At 35.9% G+C, this 22,291-nt stretch overlaps 1 protein-coding gene across 1 annotated transcript; it reads right to left on the reverse strand.

The window, feature by feature from the left end:
- Positions 1–1,038: 1,038 nt before the first annotated feature.
- On the reverse strand, positions 1,039–22,085 carry b4galnt3b (beta-1,4-N-acetyl-galactosaminyl transferase 3b). The gene is made up of 20 exons (XM_059506871.1): positions 21,751–22,085; positions 15,605–15,660; positions 14,358–14,447; positions 13,845–13,940; positions 13,278–13,368; positions 12,768–12,868; positions 12,610–12,677; positions 10,889–10,967; positions 10,744–10,810; positions 9,683–9,826; positions 8,300–8,409; positions 8,106–8,206; positions 7,514–7,581; positions 5,767–7,222; positions 4,600–4,853; positions 4,200–4,353; positions 3,928–4,000; positions 3,613–3,766; positions 3,236–3,362; positions 1,039–1,817 (listed from the first exon to the last, which is right to left on the reverse strand). Exons 1-20 carry the CDS (start codon positions 21,881–21,883, stop codon positions 1,709–1,711), a joined length of 3,531 nt encoding a protein of 1,176 aa, XP_059362854.1. The 5' UTR covers positions 21,884–22,085; the 3' UTR covers positions 1,039–1,708.
- Positions 22,086–22,291: the final 206 nt, after the last annotated feature.

Consider the following 22,291-nt stretch of genomic DNA (forward strand, 5'->3'; position numbering starts at 1 on the left):
GGTAATGAGAATGTTCTTCGAGGTTTTGGTCTAGTTATTTATTACATCAACATCTCTATTTCTGGATTCTGAGACAACAGACAAGGATTAACCTAACGTTTCTTAACCATGGAGTGATTGATGACGCTAACATGCCAACAGAGAGAAAACTGAAAATAATAAACATCAAAACGTTTTTCCGGAAAGAAGTACAGTACGTAATGCTGCAGTCAGACAATAAACAAATAAATATATTTTATTAATGCAGAAACCGGTGGTGCTGATATTGATTATAAAACAAATAAAACACACTGAAGATCTCCGAAGAAACATTTTATTTTAAGGTTGTTGGTGATCTACATAAATTTGTTAAAGGTCATTTCCAGTCTGCCACTTAAAAAATATGTGGAAGAATAAATAAATAAATTGATTTTTAAGTAACACACTATGTGAATGTCAGATCAATACATTACATACTTAAAAAAAAAAAAAAAAAAAAAAAAAAGAGCCCACCAAAAAACAAACTAACCTTAATGGTTGAAAAATACTCTAAAAACAGCGCCAAATCCCTACAAAACAAGAGTGTACAGTAGATCTGATTACCTTTCAGTCACATACAGCAGAAGGCACTTTTGAGGGAGCATGTCTTATCTCAGTTATCAGTGGGAAAAGGTTGCATATAATTCATCGGTGTACAAACTCATAACAAACCAAATAAATTAACTGAAATTGATTGTGTTTGATGAATATTAGGATTGCTTTAAGTAATACTGTAAAGGGCTGAATCAGTGTAAATCAACAGGTCTACTCACTGGAACGTATCATGAAGATAGAAAATGCTGGAAAATCTCATTTGTACAAAAAAAAGCATTTTCAGCTTTAAAACACATGCAATACCACTATAAAATGGCAAATATCACAGAAAACATGGATGGTCATTTTATGCTACCATGAGACATACATACTTTGAATTTAATATGGCTATTTGTCTGCATTCCAGTAATGAGAATTTGGGAGTACATTACGCTTAATTTTTATGAAAATTACTGAAAAAAACTATTCTTTTAACAAAATGTAATTTATTTTGTATTTTGAGGATGTTATATGACCAAGACATGTTCTTGACAGTCTTTGTGAGACTGACTTAAAAACAGAACAGCATTTCTAACCTGAATGAATTGTTTTTCTTAGACCAACACGCTATGGGAATATTGCACATCTCTTCAGTTTCGGCCAGATTCTTTCAGTCTCTAAGAGGTCACACAGCATAAAACATATGTAACAATGTGCAAAGTCAACCCTCACCCAAGACACTTACCTACCTGAATAAATACACATTTTCTCAGTATATACATCTCATCAAATGTCATATTTCTGTTTGTTAGAGCAGAATACTCAGCCAGACATGACTGAAGGCATTTGATTGATCTGAAAGTGACAACAACAATAACCAAGAGATGCTGAAGGCATCAATAACTTATATCAGTTCCTTTGTTAAAAAAAAAATTCACTCTTGATAGCATAGCTAGCTTTAGAGAAACATTCCAACTCTGGAAATGATCTGGAGAGGTCTGGATGCAACATTGTTCAATCCAAACATCACAGACGTCTTTGACCCGAGTCTCTGTGTGTTTCCATTAAACGGTCACCTCACATTCACCTTCACTCAGATGTGATCTGGAACACATCTGGAATGTCCTGAAGTTTAAAGTGCCATTGTAACCGTTGGTTACGTGTTGCGCAGCATCTGGCGGTTCCACATTCCACGCTTTGAGTGAAAGTGATGGAAGAAGTTCCTCAGGTAGAGTCGCTCCACCTCCAGCCCACCCTGAAGGATCCTTGAGACCACAGAAAACAGAAAGCACTTCACACACCAAATAATGTTTGTTTAGCATTAGGGATATTACAGTTCTGGCCGTCACGAAAAGTGTGAATTATGTTCACATTACAGGCAATAACTTATAAATAGCCAATATTAACCATTGTTAATTGTAATTATGGACATTTCTGTCTTTTTCATTTTTGTAATTTTGCCTGTGTTAATGCCAACAGCATAAATATTGGCACAAAGGTGTATTTTTATTAGAATTTTAATATTTAGCAAAATCTATATTACACCAGCTACACACAATTTTTAGTCCAATGGCAATTTAACTATAGTACAGTGCAATCTTTGTTATCAGGCCTTCATTCTGGTGACAAAGCTGCAAAAATTACATTTCTTTTTACTAAATGGTGCTATTTTCTTAGGTTTGGCCTATAAAGCAAATTTTCACTTTTTTATTCTTTCTGTTTTTGCTGTATTTTAGAGGCAACTGAATAAATGATACAACTATAATTGTTTGAGTGTGTGGGTATGGATGTAAGAGTGTGGTTTGCATGTGTGTACTAAAAAATTGTGTGTGCATCGCTGTAACGTTTGAGGGAGAACAATTATACTGTACTGCAAATCATAAATCAAACCACCGTGTATACCAGAAAAGCTTTGCTGGCAATCTAATGGAAAAATGTCAGTACTGCACCCTAACAAAATCTTAGTAAAAGCTCATTTTTGGACATATCAACCTCAAATTTGGAACACAGCTTAATATTCTAGCAATTTTTTGTTCAACATGTTTTTTTTTTTTTACAAACTTAAAAAAATAGCTCATAAATCATTTTCATAAACTGAAACATCTAACTTTTTTTGTTTCACTTAAAAAAATTTTTTTTTCTTTTCTTTTTTTACTCCAGAAATAATCAACCAAGGGTCTTCATTAAAATGAGAACATATGTAAGATTACAATTTTCATGACATTTTTCTTACATGGACAATTTGGTCCTCTAAGGCCTTCAGAGTAACTTTTTTTAAATCGATGCACAAGGGTTAATATCCTATACAAGGCAAGTTTATTTATATAGAACATTTTATACTGTGAATGATGGCAATTCAAATGTTTTTACAAAAAACTGATTCAAAATAAAAATGTGCATAGAAATAAATGAATAAAATATTTTATTTGACTATTTTAGTGTAAGTTTATACCATAACATTTTTTATTATATTAAGTTTTATTTTTATAAATCTAAAAACTAAAAAATCTATTACTTTAAATGCTGCCAGTGAGTTTAGGAATCACATCATCATAATGCACAGTTTAAAGAAAAGTATACTGACTGAGATCAAGCTAATAAATGATAATAAATGATAACGTTTTAATAATGAACTTCTATTAACTCTATTAGTATGATATTAGTGTATTGTCCCATGACTGACCTGTCCAGTAGTTCCCAGTCCTCTCCGCCCCAGCGGTCAGTGAATTCTTTGGTGTTCATGCCCCCGATGGAGTCCAGGTCTGATTTATAAATGCCCAGAAGACCAAAGCCATTGACCTCCCAATAACCTGCACATTACCAGCACAACCGTTTTCAACACTGATAAACATAAGAAATGTTTTTTGAGCACTAAATCACCAATAGAATGATTTCTGAAAATTCATGTGTCACTGAAGACTGGGGTAATAATGACAAAGACATCAAACAAATCTTATGAACCCCAAACTTTTGAACAATAGTGTACATTTGGATATGCATGAATCTAATTCTGTTGTATATGATGTGTTATCATGTTATCTTGTGTTTGCAAGACTGCACCATCAGGCTCCAGGGGTGTAGCGCCACAGTTCAGTCTCATGACTATCGGAGCAAAGGCCATGTGTCTCTCCACACAGTGTTTTCTCACAGTGTCGATGAAGCCAGGAGGGAAATGAATGTGCAGGTCACAGAGAAACACAATGCTGTGATCATCCTGAGAAAGAGACAGATCTTTATAAGCTGCAAATGAGTGTCATCCATCATCTTGAATTAGTTCAGCCTTTTTTTTCACTGAAGATCCTGTCATGTTTTGAACACTCATTTAAGCCTTTTTTATTTTTGTAAGTACGGTGTGTGATTTTGTCTTAAACTTACAGAAATGAGGTCTATTCCTGCCTGCAGTCCTGCTGATCTCTCAAAGTTCCCACTTAACCTGAGGTATTGATACCTGAAACAGGATACACAATAGAAAGGGACTCAAAGGGGGGTCTCGTTTTACAAAGCTGTAGTAATGTGACTTCTCCACAGGTTAAAAAAGAAATATGATAGCTAGAGAAGCACGAGATGTCAATGTGCCATATGATCAGGAAAACGAACTCATGAAGGATCACTCTACTTAGTGTGTATTTATGAACTGGTAAATGTACCTAGGCAAGAAAGAGTTCTGTAGAGCTTGTTCTATGTTCATATCAGTGCTTTGATAGTCAGTAATGATGACATTGAAGTTTTGATCTCCAGTAGTGCGGTACATCTCCTCCATGTCTGAAATAAACTGCTGCACCCAACGGGCCTGGTTCTTCACTTCACACACGAACACACACACGAACACACACACGAACACACACACGAACACACACACGAACACACACACGAACACACACACACACACACACACACACACACACACACACACACACACACACACACACACACACATTGCCTTATGAAGATGTTTCATGCAGTCTACTCAGAAACATGCACAAGTCATTTTCTTCACCAAGATGTGTAAGAAAGTATCTTTAATAAAACTCAATATGAGAGTGCTACCTGGGACGATGAAGTGAACAGTAGCAGTCGGGTTCCAGTAGAAGCGATATGGATTGCAAAGTTTAAGTTCTGCGTCCTGAGCCTTTTGCTTTCTGTGAAAACCCCGATCTTCAGTTCGTTTCACATAGATGTACTGAACCAGACGCAGGTGGCGTCCTGAAGCCTCCTGCAGGTCCAGTTCCAGTAGATATCTACTGCCACGATTATAATCAGGCTTCTTCGCAATGTTCACAATACGCTCTAGAGAGAACTGCCTACACACACACACACACACACACACACACACACACACACACACACACACACACACACACACACACACACACACAAACACACACACACACACACACACACAGACACACACACCAGTTAATGTCAAAGATGAATTAAAATGTTCAGAATTGCAGAAATATTATATACTAATACTATACTATACAGAAATACTATACAGTACATACCATTTTTACTGTGCACTGATTTTCTGTATGTATGCAATATTATAGAACTAGAGCATACTGCATGACTAATTTCCATTATGACGGCGAATCTGAAAATACTATTAACTAAAATTTTTGATCAGCATGACAAATACCATTTAAAATGGTATATTAAGAAAATACTAAAATAGCACACACTACGGAAAACAATTTTTTTGTTGTTGCAATTTTACAGTTAAACCGTAATGGAATAAAATTTGACAATTTCAAACACCCATTTTCTACAGTAATATATTTTGAAATTAAATATCTTCCTGTGATGCAAAGGTGAATTTTCAGCATCATCCAGGTTTCAGTGTCACATGATCCTTCAGAAATCATTCTAATATGCCGATTTCCTGCTCAAAAATATTTCTTATTATTCACAATGTAAATTTTTGTGGAAACTGCAATGATTAATTTTTAGGATTCTTTTATAAAAAAAACAGCATTTATCTGAAATAAAAGTAGCATTATGTCTTTACTGTGACTTTATTAATTTAGTGTGCCCTTGCTGAATAAAAATACCCTTTTGACGCAAATTAATACATTTTCAATAAAATCCCAGGAAGTACACTGTATAAACGGTGTATTATTCAGTATGGTAGTATTCCACTCCAAACGCAGCTCACAGAGTGAATAAACTGCTGATTTCATTCAATATTTGATTCCTGTTGAACAGCTGGCCTACCTTGGAAATTTCTTGTTTAGTTTCTTCATGAAAGCTTCCACTACAGACAATGCTTCAGATTCCTCAAGCAGCAGGTTTCCAGACACATTACACTTCAGATCGATCCAGTCGGAGCGCAAGGCGTGCAGATCTAGAGGTTTGGCCTGGAACGTCTGAGACCACTTGACTTCCACGTCAAACACAGCCCTGTTTGTGAGGTCATAGTCATCTTCCTCTGAGAAACCCTGTTTGACCCAAGAGTCTTCTTCATCTCCTCCATCTTCAACCTCCTCTATATGCATCGCATTATCCTGAATCTCTTTTTCCTTTCTGCCGTCATTCATGTGATCCCAGCGGTTGTTATATTCTTTGTTAGATGGAGCTGTGATGACCAATGCCTGAAGATCATTGGTCTCGTTATACAATGGGTTTTGAAGTGGATGTTGGGTAATCTGGAGATGATGCAACACATTATTGTGCTTGATGGGAATATTGTTGTCATCTACTACAGCCTTTTCAGGGTTGTTCTCCAAAACGTGCACAGCTTCATCTGCTTTATGTTTTGAGTGTTTGCGCCTCTTCATTGGTTCAGCTTTGACTTCATTCCCATTCGAGGATGGCAGTTCATCTGCAGTGTTCTCCAGCCTTGCCTTTTTTACGTTCACCTCATCTAATCTAGAGTTCTTGGGTGTCTTCTCAACCTGTTCTCCTAGATAGACTTTTCGATTACCCATCCGATTCACAAGGTCATGACGTTCCCTCTGGTCCTCATCAAACATGGCAGGGTTGGTCACTGATCTTTGCTTCAATTCATTGGCTTCTCGTATGTTCTCCACAGGAGTATTTCTGTCTCCAACTGCAACAAGATTTGGAGTCCCATCACTACTGTTGTGGTATTGGGCTGGATGTTGGTGGAGCTCAATTCTTCCATCATTAAGCGATTGGTCCATTTGATGTTTCACTTCTGAACTCAAGTGATCTTCTCTTTGAGCTGGTCCTGGATTCTGCCGGTCAGGAATGTTCTCCATGACGTGATTCTGAAACTGCTGCGAGTCTTTTTCTTTTCCCTGGTCATAGTTCTTCACCTCAGAAGGTGGGTTTTGGAGGTAGTGTTGGTCCTGTTGGTTTTGTTCAGGACGTCTCCTTTTCTTCTTCTTTTTTGGTTGCTGCTGTGGTTCCTCTGGGCGGTTCTGTGGTTCTTCAAGTGGTTTTGGGATTTCCTTAGGTTGGTTGTCTTGGTCCATCTGTTGAAATCTGTTGTCTAGTTCCCCGTCTTGCCTCTTTTTTCTGATGCTGCCATGTTTCTGAACAGAAGACAGTTTACGGCGTCTCTGCATTGCGTAATCATCATAATCATCTCCATATTCCTGGAGAACGTTAGCTTTTATTTGTTGCTTCTCCTCATACTTTCCAGCTTTCGGCAAGCCCTCATCTTCATCTCTGCCCAGGTCTATGGCTCTTCCTTCCATGCCATCTCCTACAGGAAGACAAAGACAAGCATTAAGTGTTTTGAAATGTAATTTAAGTTCTGAACCATCAAGCTGTTGGGAGTTGAAGACAAACAAGAAATTGACCACGTTTCAATAAATGTACTTATTGTAATATAATTATTCTAATATAATCTTTAATCTTACTGCACACAGTTTATCATTATACATTTTTAATAATAATTATTTTCAAAATTCATGATCATTATTTCCTACAAAATATTCCTGTTGCATTAAGGAAGTTAAATGCATTGTGACTGTTGCTTAAATGTATGCTGTACCTTTGTATTTGATGAATCTCTCCTCATTTTCAGGCAAATCCAACTGAATGTAGTTTGAGAAGCCGTATCTAAAAACAAATTATTTGATTTGAGATCATAATACACCAGGTGCCCCAAAGAGAGATTGATCAGGGGGTGTGATGTTGCAGACTGTACACGACCATTCAAACATTTGGTGTCAGTAAGATTTTATTTAAAGAAATGAATACTTTGATTCAGCAAGGATGCATTAAATTGATCAAAAGAAACAGTAAACATTTATGATTTTACAAAACATTTCAATTTCAAATGATGTTTAAATAAAACAGCATATTATATATTTTACTGAAGGATCATGTGACTAAAGACTGGAGTAATGGCTGTTGGACATTCAGCTTTGCATCACAGGAAGAAATTATATTTCAAAATACATTCAAAAAGAAAACAGCTCCCCTGATTGTAACAATATTTCACAATATTACTGTTGTTTTTGTATTTTAATCGAATAAATATAGCCTTGGCGAGCAGAAGATACTTTTAAATAAATAAATAAATAAAAAGCCACACCAAGCCCAAGCATATGAACGGTGGTGTACAGTATTTGTGTGTCTACCTTTCCAGGTAGTATGGATTCCCACGGTAGAAACATTTGTTATCATTCTCCATGTGTGTGAGCCGTGTGTAGTCATTAGGATACACGTATGTCAGGTGCACCTGCATCAGATTAGATTGATCAAGATCACAAACGCATAGGCACAACAACATACACTTCAATTTTTTATTAATTTTCTAACAATCTACACTTACAAACTGCAGGCCCTGGTAGCGCATTAGAGGATATCCCTTTATGATGTAGCTGGGGTTATAAATACAGTCAGGTAAAACTCCCTGCAAACGCGCCCTGTCCAATAAAGGAACTACATATACAAATACACACAAAACATTATAACACATCATTACTATTATTATTAAGATTTATAATTAACAATAATAACAACAACATGCACAATTTAATGTATATTAATTATATAAATTTAATTATCTAATTCACTTTTTCTTGAAATTAGTAAATTATTATTCTTTTAAATATCTAGCATTCATTTTTTAAATAAATTGTATTATTTTGTGTTAAAATAATCTAACACCAAAAAAAAAAAAAAATAATAATAATTTATATTTATATATATATATATATATATATATATATAAATTATTTGATTTGAGATCATAATACACCAGGTGCCCCAAAGAGAAATAGATCAGTGGGTGTGATGTTTTTATATATACACATATATATATATATATATATATACACACACACACACACACACACACATACATATACATATATATATATACATATATATATATATATATATATATACACATACATACATATATATATATATATATATATATATATATAAAATTTAAATAAATATGTATATTTTGAAACCAAGCAGCTTTGTCATAATTACAGAAGAAATAATAAAATATAATATATATAATATGGATTGGGGGGGGGTGGCCTTAAAGTACAATTTTGAGCAAAGGGTCTTCAAGTCAAAAAGTCTAAGAACCACTGTAACAATGTCTCTTCTACCACAAGGTGGCACTGAATTCATGTGCCGTCTGCATATATTCTAATGTTTTTCGCAGTGCTTGTACATGTGCAACTTGAAGATCTGTTGTAGTTTTTGTCAGAAAGTCACTACATCACAAAACTAGCAATAAACTACAGACAAGAAACAAAACTATTATAAAGTGGGAAAATACTATTATAAACTATTATAAAGTGAGGGAAATAATAAGTGCCGATAACAATGATTTATTATTTATTATAATGGAGCTCTCATCATCTTCTAGGCCCACTTCATTTAAAAATTCTATTTTCACTTACTCTCATGTTTCAAACCTGTATATGTATATTCGGTGTACGGTTATATTATACCCGCATTGTCAATTTTGGACCATTTTGACAGACATGGTCAACAGGAACCATCTTTATATGGAAAGTGCTTCCACTGAAAAAAATATCAGCATGTGGGCCTGGAATGCCCTGAGGGTTTCATTTTAAGGAGTTAAGTTCAATGTTTAATAGCGCAGCATGTCTGCATTGTTGGTTTATTATGTTATTTTGACTCTGAAAAGGGTGTTGAGTGAAAGTGAGTTTGTGTCTGAATTTCTCACCCTGATGAAATGAGTCCCGAGGATCTGCTCTCAGCATGTCTACTCCATGGGGCGGAGTCTCAGACGACCTCTGGGGCGGAGTCACATGACTGGCAGAGGTCTGAGGAATGTGATTGACATCTACAGTCTTCAGCGAGGACTCATCTGCATGAACACACACACACACACACACACACACACACACACACACGGGTAAATTATGTCATACAAAAATTAGGTCATCAGTTTGAAAGCACACTACCATCCTTAGCATTGTAGACTGTTCAAACTGCTAAAAGATGCAGAAAAAATTTAGAGGGTTAAAACTGCAACATTTCTGAGATGACTAAACACTTTTAAAAGCATGTTAAATGTTCCATGTAAACCTTTTCAAACAGCAGTATGCTACACTGTCACATGACATCATGTTTGTAACAACACACACTGCATGCTGTTTTAAAAAACATTTACTAATCAAACATACCAGTTTTTAAAACATTATACTATTAATACTTTTTTTAATATTTGTCTAAATATTTATTAATAGCTTTTGTTTTTTATATTTTCAGTTTTAGTTTAATTTAGTATTTTCGTTTTATTATTCAGATTATTTTTCAATATATCTTTAATTTATATTTATTTCAGTTTAAGACATTTTAATACTTTAACAAAAGTTTTTTATTCGAGTTACCTGCAAAAGAAACCAAGTTTTTCCTATAATATTTTTATTTTATTCAACTTCAGCAGTTTTTAAATTAACAAAAATTCTTACCACCGGTAATTTAGTTTGCAATAACTAAGGCAAACGCGTCGACAAACTTGCAGTGTGAAAACAAAAACACAGTTTCTAACGAGAACTACATAAGCATATATTTACACAGAAATGAATGCAAAAGCCTGGATTGACACACTTCAGCTGAAGCAATAAGAGGACAACACACACACGTTGTGCAGTGGTGACTACCCCATCATTAGCTCTATTTCAGGACGTGTGTGTAGACAGGAGCAGCTATTCCAGGCGTCTTAACACTACCCTGACATTTCTGCAACCACATCCCAAAATAACACACACACACACTCACTGGTGTAGAGGGAGATGAACTTGGAATCGATGATTGAAAATCCACTCCCGATCTGTTTGAGTTGCCACTGTGAGTAAAGACAGACAGTGTCATAACAGTGTATACCGACCAATCACACACAAACACCCTCAGTGAACACACTCACCGCAACCTCCACATGATCCGTTCCCTGATCGTTTTGTTTGTGGATAAGCTCAAAGAAATATTTATTGTTCTTTTGCAGACTGTAAAACAATAAAAAAAGTGAACTTTTATTCATTTTGAATGAACACAATTAGATCTTTGAAACTTTTATATGTTAAGCTTCTAATGCAACTCAATAGTTTTACATTAAAAGATAAACATGAAATAACATTAAAAACTAATTTTTTTTAGGTATTTGAAATAATACTAATAATAATAATAAAAAAATCTTTATAGCGACTACACAAATTGCTTTCTCATTATGCTTTACCATATAGACAAGACAGCAAAACAAATAAAAAAGAATAAAATTAAACCGACATTTAGGAATTAGAAATTAGTTGAAAACAAAATAGAAATAAATTAACTATTCTAATAAAACATCAATTATTTAAACATGTATATATATATTTATATATGATATTATATATTATTCTAAAATAATGTTACATTTAATAAATAGATAATTACATTTTTAAAAAGTTTCATGCTTTTTTTTTCTGATAAAGGGATAGTTCAAAAGACGATGTCAAGATTTTCCGAAATTAAGCAAAGTAACACGCCATGTACTTTGCATTCCAGCTTCCAGGGCACACTTGGAGAGGGCTTTCAGTTTTTGCGGTCGCATACTAGAGCAGAGACGCATTAATCTGAAGCCCTCATCAGTGAACGACATGCTATTGCTGCATGGGCACATTAAGAAGTCGTACAGGTTTTTTTTAGTTAATTCAGTTTATTTTTATTTATTTATTTATTTTGTTAAATATTTAAAATTGTTTTATTTTGTTATTGAGGAATAAGGATATTTTTTGTTTAATGTTTGAAGGAATTGCTAAAAGCAAAGAAGGCATTCTTAAGTAGTATTAGGCCCTAGGCTACTTTTCCTTTGAACATGAAATAAATCCAGGTTTATTATTATTATTATTATATAATTTATTAGGCTATACTATAGCCTAATTATTATAGGTATATATTGTTTTAATTTTAATTTACATATTTTTGCTTTATTTCTATGTTCTAAGTTCCATGTTCGTGTTCATCCATTTAATTAAAATCTATTTTCCGTTTCTTTTTTTAATTTATATTCAACAGGGGAGCAAGTGAAAAAATAATAGCAGTAGCAGGCAGAATATGCAATGTATTTAAAAAAAAACCTACTTATACGTTTACCCGTGGGATTTTGCAGGCGGGAGCAGGACGAAACTTGATTGTTTGCGAGCGGGAGCGGGAGAAAATAACATATATTTTTGGGAAAAATCCGTCCTGCGCAGGTCTCAAAGCGAGTAGCTAAATGATGGCTGAATTTTCCTTTTTGGGTGAACTCTCCCTTTAATTCAAGTTATTTATTTAAAAAACTAAAAAATGTATGAGTATTAAAAAGACACACACATAACAACATAATTACTAAAACTTAAATACATCGACGCTTCCATTTTAAACACATCCAGTATATAATTCCATTTTAAACACACACCTGCACTATTACAAATCATGTTATAACAGAAGAATACTTTTAATGACTTCCCACTGTGTGCCGTGATCATCAGGACAAAAGCAGCAGCTGGTAAATCTACACATATATACTGAATCTAAAAATAGTTTTCATCACCGAGGTACGTGGTCATAACTTGGACAGATGTGTGAGCACTTCCCTGCAGCATTATGAAACACAAACACACTTACGGAATAAGATCTGATATCTGACTGGCATATTTCCCATATTCCCCTGGGGCAGTCCATTCTCTGCCTGTCTAAAAATGGAGGAATCACACAAAATTCAGTGCATGCATTTCACACATCGACATTAAATTAATTATAAAGTTGACACTTGTCTCTCCAACCTTTCCGACGTAAGCGCGGAGCTTCAGATTGTCTGGATTCTCATCTTCACTGAGCCAGAACTCACTGTTATCATCAGACGCCACTGCAAACAGAAAGTCACCTGCCAAACAAAGGGAAGAGACAACAGTGTGACAATGGCTGATCAATCTGAATATGTGCATGTTAGCACTGCATGATAAATCACATGCGTTTATCATGCGCCTCTCGTCAGTAAAGCCGGTTCTGTGATTAGTAGTAAATCTCCAGCATGTGCACTGGCAAGCTAAGCAAACAGCTTTCATTACCGCATGCGATACATCGCTGATAGTGAATGCAATATTGCATAGCTTGTCAGTGAACTACGGCTCTGTGTAGTAAATGCCCCTCCATCTGACAGCAAGTGCTGAAGATCACTACTTATCACAAAACCAGCTTTACTGAAGAGATGCACATGATAAACGCATGCGATTTATAATGCAGCCCTAGTGTGTGTGTGTGTGTGTGTGTGTGAGAAAGAGAGACAGACAAACCATCGGTATAAGGATGTATGTATCCAAATATCCTGAGTCCATAATTGGTCCAGCTTGGTGACACAGCAAGTTTCTTCACAGTTGTACGAGTCTACACAAATAAAAACATATCAAATACAAACAAATGTAATATTGAAAGTAAAGTATGTTGTTAACAGTGTTGTTATCATTAACCAAATTTGTTTATTCAAATAAAGCTGAAATATATATATATACACACACACACAAACACACACACATATACACACACAAACACATGCATATGTATATATACCTAAATTTATTTGATCAAAAATACAACAAAAGCAGTAATATTGTGAAATATTTTTATTGTTTGAAATAAATGTTTTCTATTTAAATATATATCATAAAATGTAATTTATTCCTGTGATCAAAGCTGAATTTTCAGCATCATTACTCCAGTCTTCAGTGTCACATGATCCTTCAGAAACCATTCTAATATGCTGATTGGCTGTTCAAGAAACATTTATTATTATTATTATCAATATTTAAAAGAGTTGGGTACAGATATGACAGATATGTCATCTATACAGATAAAACACCTACGTGAGGATATAATGGATAATGTAGATTCTTCTGTAGTTGAGATATAGAGGTGCCACACCAGTCCTCAAAGATGTGAAGATTCGCCATTCCTTTATACTGCAGCAAACATACAACACACACATACACATATAGTTTTTTTCCCTTTGTAATAGTCTATAATATTATAAGATATGTCATCCACCAGACTGCAAAAACAAGGAAAAAACATGTTTACATGATGCACTTACCATTGAAGTCTATGGGGTAAGACACAACACTGGAATAAACATTCAAATACTGTTTCAAAAGTGTGATAAAGTTACCAACTGTCTCTGCAAAGCGATATCCAATACCTCAATTCCTGTCATGACTGTGTAAATTAGGTAGAAAAGTATTGTAAAACAGTGTGATTGTCTGTATGTGCTACTGTCTAAATGTACTATTTACATGTATTTACATATAACTGGAGTAACTTTCCCCATAGACTTCCAGTGTAAGCGCATTTTATTTCTATCATTGTGGCCGTATTATTACCTCCGCCCTCCATGCCTGTTGAGTGTTTTTTGGTGTCCAGATGTCTTTATCATGTTTATTGTCAGAGATGTGATCTTCAGAGATGTGAACCTGTGACACACACATAAAACACACACAGAATTGTTTTTCATGCATCTGCATTCCAGCAGCATTTTCGATTTCTTTTTTGTTGAAAATCGACTTAGCAACTACCTAGACAAAATTTGAGCATCATAGATGTGTTGCCTTTTTTTCTTCAGTATGTAAATTGTATGCATGCATGGAATACTGGAATGACCTACTACATATGACAGAATTTGCAGTATACAACCAGAAGATGTTGCATGGAATATCGTATCCCAGAATAATACTATGTACATAAAGGAACAGTTCACTCAAGATTGAAAATTTTCTCAAAGCTTACTCAGCTTTAGATTATCCAAGTTGTAGATGAGTTTGTTTCTCCATTGGAGAAGATTTAAAGAAATGTTGTATTACATCACTTGCTTCTATATCTTCTCGCATTAACATAGTGCTCGATCTGTGCATATTTCTCTCCTGATTCATACGAGATGACTTTTTCACTGGAGAAAGCAATAGTTTTCTTAGAGGACTTACATTGTAACCTGATGGTTTAAAGTAAAAAAATGTCTTAATGGATTTGTTTTTTTACAAACATGCAACTTTTCACTTCACATGATTGTTCATTGATGGACTGGATTATTGTGATGTTTTTATCAGCTGTTTGGACTCTCATTCTGACGGCACCCATTCACTGCAGAGCATCCATTGGTGAGCAAGTGATGTAATGCTACATTTTTCCAAATCTGTTCTGATAAAGAAACAGGTTTCTTACAGAAGCTTTATTTAATGACTTGTGGACTGTTCAACTGCAACACCCGCTGACTGCAATTATAGAGCTTGGAAAAGCCAGGACAATCTTTTTATATAACTCCGACATGGATTTGTCTTGAAGAAGTCAGTCATATACACTTAAGATGCTTCGAGGGTAGGTAAAACAGTCTAATTTTCATTTTTGGGTGAAGTAACCCTTTAAGTTGACCCTTCCTTTTGAAATGAACCAGACGAAATATCAGCACGACAAATCTTTTTCTTGACACAATATATTTATCTCTAGATGCTAAGAATCACGGTTTCATACAAAACTGAATAAAAAAATAAAAAAAGGAAAATAATTTATTTTTTACAATTATAACAGGTCTCCAAAATTAAAACATGAAACACAAAGGTCAAAGTTGAGCTTTTACCGCACGTCGAGCAGCAGCGTTTGCCCAGCCGATGCTTTCACTGCGGACGGTCACACCTGAAAGAGAAAGAGAGTAAATATTTAATCAAGCTGCCAATTAATTAATTACACCTGACTGACCGTGTGTGCGTGTGTGTGTGTGTGTGTTTGATTCAGGACAGTGACATTAGATTGCCATTGATGGGTTAGGATTTCTCCAAATAGACTGAAACTGACTCATGTTCACATTAATCTTTAACAGGAGGGAAAGCATTAACTTGCAGATTCAATCACACCAAACACACTTTCAATGTTATCCTTAATTAGATTAAATCAAAAATATGTATTTCATATTACAGGTAATCTTGGTGAGCTTAAATCGGGTGTCAAGCATCCATGTTAATCCATCTATAACAAACATGAGTGAACATAAGAAGTTCAACTTAGGTTTTCTGTAAAATGAAAAGTGCATGAATTCATGAAAAATTCATTTTGGTGCATCACTAACATAAAACCTAATTATAATTCCTATAAACTAACAGTTTTAAGAATAAAAGTCATTATTTATTATCCACTATACCTTGAGGACATCCCAAGAGGATGTTTTGTAAGAACACACACAGCACAGATTGCTAATACAATAAAAAAAAGACTTATGTTTCATCATTTGTACAGTCGTGGCCAAATGTTTTGAGAATTACATAAATATTGGAAATTGGAAAAGTTGCTGCTTAAGTTTTTATAATAGCACTTTGCATATACTCCAGAATGTTATGAAGAGTGATCAGATGAATTGCATAGTCCTTCTTTGCCATGAAAATTAACTTAATCCCAAAAAAACCTTTCCACTGCATTTCATTGCTGTCATTAAAGGACCTGCTGAGATCATTTCAGTAATCGTCTTGTTAACTCGGGTGAGAATGTTGACGAGCACAAGGCTGGACATCATTATGTCAGGCTGATTGGGTTAGAATGGCAGACTTGACATGTTAAAAGGAGGGTGATGCTTGAAATCATTGTTCTTCCATTGTTAACCATGGTGACCTGCAAAGAAACGCGTGCAGCCATCATTGCGTTGCATAAAAATGGCTTCACAGGCAAAGATATTGTGGCTACTAAGATTGCACCTAGATCAACAATTTATAGGATCATCAAGAACTTCAAGGAAAGAGGTTCAATTCTTGTAAAGAAGGCTTCAGGGCGTCCAAGAAAGTCCAGCAAGCGCCAAGATCGTCTCCTAAAGAGGATTCAGCTGCGGGATCGGAGTGCCACCAGTGCAGAGCTTGCTCAGGAATGGCAGCAGGCAGGTGTGAGCGCATCTGCACGCACAGTGAGGCCAAGACTTCTGGAAGATGGCCTGGTGTCAAGAAGGGCAGCAAAGAAGCCACTTCTCTCCAAAAAAAACATCAGGGACAGATTGATCTTCTGCAGAAAGTATAGTGAATGGACTGCTGAGGACTGGGGCAAAGTCATATTCTCCGTTGAAGCCCCTTTCCGATTGTTTGGGGCATCTGGAAAAAGGCTTGTCCGGAGAAGAAAAGGTGAGCGCTACCATCAGTCCTGTGTCATGCCAACAGTAAAGCATCCTGACACCATTCATGTGTGGGGTTGCTTCTCATCCAAGGGAGTGGACTCACTCACAATTCTGCCCAAAAACACAGCCATGAATAAAGAATGGTACCAAAACACCCTCCAACAGCAACTTCTTCCAACAATCCAACAACAGTTTGGTGAAGAACAATGCATTTTCCAGCACAATGGAGCACGCTGCCATAAGGCAAAAGTGATAACTAAGTGGCTCGGGGACCAGAATGTTGAAATTTTGGGTCCATGGCCTGGAAACTCCCCAGATCTTAATCCCATTGAGAACTTGTGGTCAATCCTCAAGAGGCGGGTGGACAAACAAAAACCCACTAATTCTGACAAACTCCAAGAAGTGATTATTAAAGAATGGGTTGCTATCAGTCAGGATTTGGCCCAGAAGTTGATTGAGAGCATGCCCAGTCGAATTGCAGAGGTCCTGAAAAAGAAGGGCCAACACTGCTTTTTGCATAAATGTCATGTAATTGTCGATAAAAGCCTTTGAAACGTATGAAGTGCTTGTAATTATATTTCAGTACATCACAGAAACAACTGAAACAAAGATCTAAAAGCAGTTTAGCAGCAACTTTTTGAAAACTAATATTTATGTAATTCTCAAAACTTTTGGCCATGACTGTACACCCATGTATGAGCCTTGTATGCACAATATCCTTAAACTCACAAAAAACAGCTGTTCAAGTTTCAAAAAGGTTTCCAGTTGTCAAAAATAAGAATTTCGACGTGGCATTTACCAGTTGTCTTTTGACAAACATCCCGCTCAAGAGGAGAAAAGTGTATTTTGCAAGCTTGTCAAATATAACATGTATGCACACAAAACACATAAAAAAACGTTATGGTTAATTTGAACATAAGGTCTCTGCAAACATTTACAGCAAATGTATAGACGCTCATCAGAAGGTGAAGAAAACGCATACACTCCCTTGTGTGTGTGTACAGAGAAGTGCAAGTGTGCTTAACCTTGCACATTGGTGCTATAGCAACAAGAAGTACAGGAAATGACGCCGCACCTTACAGAAGAAAGGGTCATCTGACCCCCAGCGCTACTAAGCACACACTGCAGAGAGCTGTCTATATGGCCAGTTATTATAGTCTGTGTCTTCAGGTGTATTTGCACACTGGGCGTTGTGTGAACTTTCCTTAGTGTTTGAGTGAGAACAAATGCATTTAAAGAAGAGACCCTGAGGATTTCAGCATGGCATTTGCATGAGCAACCAACACTTTTGTCTTCTTTGCCTTTCTCCATTTTTCAAATTCTTTCTTTTACTGTACTCCCTAGAGGCCGCTGGTATCCTCTGGAGCAGTTGTTTTCAAACCGGTCCTGCGAGCACCCCCAGGACTTCACATTTTCTGTGTGTCCCTTATTTATCACACCTCATTCAACTCATCAGCTCATTAGTAGAGACGGCCAGACCTGAAATGGGTGTGTCAGATATAGGGATACATACAAAATGTAAGGTGTTAGGGGTGACTGCAGGACCGGTTAGACGACCATTGCCCTGGAGGAATGTTGAATTTGTTTAAAAGCCCCAATGTCCAGTGCAGCATAGAGTGAGAGAGAGGCATGCATTACTGTAGTCTCCTTCCATTTCTGCTTCATGCACCTGCTCTTAGATGATCCTCCACAAAAAACAACAAGGAAATTTCAGCTTAATCTAAAAATCCAGGGTTGGTGCAAAAAAAAAAAAAAAAAAAAAAAGTCAAGGGTCAAGGGTCAGTCACAAGGGTTCGTCACTTCACACTGACACCCCAGTGGGATAAAACTAACACACACAGACAAAATGTTGGTTAGGCCACATGGATGACTAACCACTGCCCTTGAAAATTAAAGCTAAATGCAGTAGCTTGCTTTCAACACTCACTAAATTTGTAAAAACATTTGACGGTGCATCTTCTCCTGAAGATATTGTTCTAATTTCGACATAAAACTAATGTATATAAAAAGCAAAACTGTGCTACTTAAGTTTCACAGAATGTCACCACTCACCCACTCATTACAGTTCGTCCAGAATTTAAAATACTGTCTCTATTTAATCACCATCATGTTGTTTCAAACCTGTATGTATTTCTTTATTCTGCAGAACACAAAAGAAGATATTCTGAAGAATGTTGGTAACCAAAGTCCCATCAACTTCCATTGTGAGTAAATGGGACCCAAATTCACTTGGTTATCAACATTCTTAAAAATATATTCTTTTGCTTTCCACAAAAGAAAGAAATGCGTACAGGTTTGGAGCAACATGACTGTGAGTAAATAGTGACAGAATTTTCATTTTTAGATGAATATTTGGCCACTGTACGTATTTGGTCATTTCAGATGAAACCCACTTCTGTGTGACTGACTACAAATCTACCAACAGCTTTGGCATTGTCAAAATAAATATTTTTTATTTTCTTTGTGCATTTTGAGTAAATACTGTTTGAAATGTTTCAGAATGTTTGTGTTTATCTCATCTACAGTCATTATAAAAATAAAAAGCATTTCTGAATAGATACATTTTGCAGTGATCTTATAATTGCATTTCCAGCTCTGAGAATTAGACTTTTCTTCCCACAATTTTGTGGTGGAGACAAAAAACTAAATTGTGAGATTTTTTTACTGTTTTATCTCACAATTCTGACTTCTTTCTTACAATTCTTAGAATTCTCAGAATTATGAGATTAAAATTCACAATTAACTTTTTCTTTTTTTTTATTCCATAGTTTTCAGACTTGGAGAAATAAAAAACGTATTGTGTTAACGGTTTAAACAATAGTTGACATTTAATAGAAGCAAAGGTTTGCATTCATTCATACTCTGTGTTATGTCCAGCTGATGTTATTAACCTCATAAATATGCAAATAACATTAACCCAGGATAAAACAAAAAAGCACTGTGGAAATCAAAATGCTAAATATATGCAGGTTCACAGAGGAATGGCATGCATGTGAATTCATGGCCATCGGACTCACAAGAGCGTGTCGATGCCATGTGCAGGTCAAACATTCTCCTCTGGATTTCTTCCAGAAATACAGGAGGAACAAGGAACTTCATGACACTCAAGCTTCCTCCTTAAAGCTCAGCCAGACAGCTTTTGTTCTTAATCGGATTTCGCTCGCATGGGCACAGTGTGAGTTTACTATTCAAATGTAATTTTAGCAGGCTGATATCCAGGTGCTGTGACATTGGTGCTGCTCCTCTGACCTGATACTGACCTCAAACAAGATGACAAACCCCTTCTGCAGGTCCGAGCTCACCTGACATCTCTCAGGTTTCCTCGATCACATGAGCTTCTCTTTGTACAACCTTTGCAATCCAGGGCCAGTCAGAAAACATGATTTAAATTGCTATAATTTTTAAGGTCCCTGAGCCAGCAGATAAAAGAAGAGCAGAAGAGGCATCATGAGTCACTCTGGGAATGGGAAGGAAACACCCTGATTTTGAGCTGGGACTGGCAGGACAGAAACAACCAGTCTGATGTTCTTGTGTCTGCATGCACACTGACCATATCCGTGTACACAGCAACACGATGCATTCTGTCAGTGCATTAAATTCCATTGTCCTGTACTGTTTGCATGATGTATTGTATATAATATTGCATTGTGTGTAGTAATAATAATAAAAGCAATTCACCATGACCAAGTCTTCTTAAACGAACAGTTCACCCAAGTTATTACAAACATGCAGCTTTTCTCTTCATTGATGGACTGAAGTCGTGTGGATTATTGTGATGTTTTTATCAACTGTTTGGACTCTCATTCTGACGGCACCCATTCACTGCAGAGCATCCATTGGCGAGCAAGTAATGTAATGCTAGATTTTTTTCAAATCTGTTCCAATAAGGAAACAAATTCATCTACATCTGGGATGGTCTGAGGGTGAGTACATTTTCAGAAATTTTGTCATTTTTGAGTGAGCTATTCATTTCAGAGAAAATTTACAGTAAATTCCAAACTTCAACTCCAGCTCCTCCCTCCCTGCCTTTCAATGAAGAATACTCACTGGCCAATCAAACCTCTGATGCAACTGAATATCTAATAAACTGGAATGTAGTTAGTATGGACTGTTAATAAACATTATAAATGTGGAATGTTAATGAGGTTTAAGGTTTGGTAGTTAATGCATTGGGAATCACAAACAATACTTTTACAGCACTGAATATAATTTAATTCATTAATACATTGTTCAAATTGTATAATTTAAAATCAGTTCATATTGTAACATTAACCACCTAGAACAAGGTCCCCAAAATTTGTTTTTGTTTTTTTAACAAAGACAATAAATTAAAACAATGAAAATAAAATACAAAATAAAACACGGTTTTTAACAAGGTTAAATATTTTATTTGTTTACCTGCGTGTCATGTGACCATAAACCGCCATCAGAAAAACGTTTAGGACAAATAGTGTCGGCTGACAGAAAGTTTGGGAATCTCTGACTTAGTTCAATAAATGCTGTAAAAATTTTGTTGTTGGTACATGGTCTACTAACTAAGGTCAATAAAGTGACCCTTACTGTAAAGCATCATCATAATTTGATACTGTATAAGCAAGCAGTATTTAAGTGACAGGACATCAGATGTCACTCACCAGGGCTGCTCCACTCGTTCACGGCCATGAACTCCAGATAAGCTGCCAGGAAGGCGACCATCAACACCGCCCCAAACACAATATATCTACCGTTGCGCTTGAATTTCCGCACCGGGAAGAAGTTGAGCATCATCTTTAAGTTCTTCAGACTCCGTGTGGATCGCAGAAGTTGCAAACCTCTGTAAGAATCATCGACACACGCTTTCACGGGTTCAAAGCCGGTGGAAAAACTCGATCTCGCGTCGCAACGGTTCACATTTCCTTCTCTGTGATTCAGCGTAGTGTCCCTCAAAAATCAACGCTCACAGGTTGAGCAGGCCACGCCCCCTGCGTGACGTCGCGGCTCCTGAACAGGTACAACAGGTCTACTAGCACTTATTTTGTACCCCTCTGTATATTTTTCTTCATTTTTGTGTTTATTTATTTAGTTTTTTTTCTTCTTCTTTCCTTAATTTGGATTTTTTTTGGAATTTCTGGAATTTCTAGAATTTCTTTTTTTGTTGTTGTTAATTTGTATGTGACTTAAAAGAAAAAAAATCGA

Source organism: Carassius carassius, chromosome 23 (genome assembly GCF_963082965.1).
Source record: "Carassius carassius chromosome 23, fCarCar2.1, whole genome shotgun sequence".
NCBI classification, from domain to species: domain Eukaryota; kingdom Metazoa; phylum Chordata; class Actinopteri; order Cypriniformes; family Cyprinidae; genus Carassius; species Carassius carassius.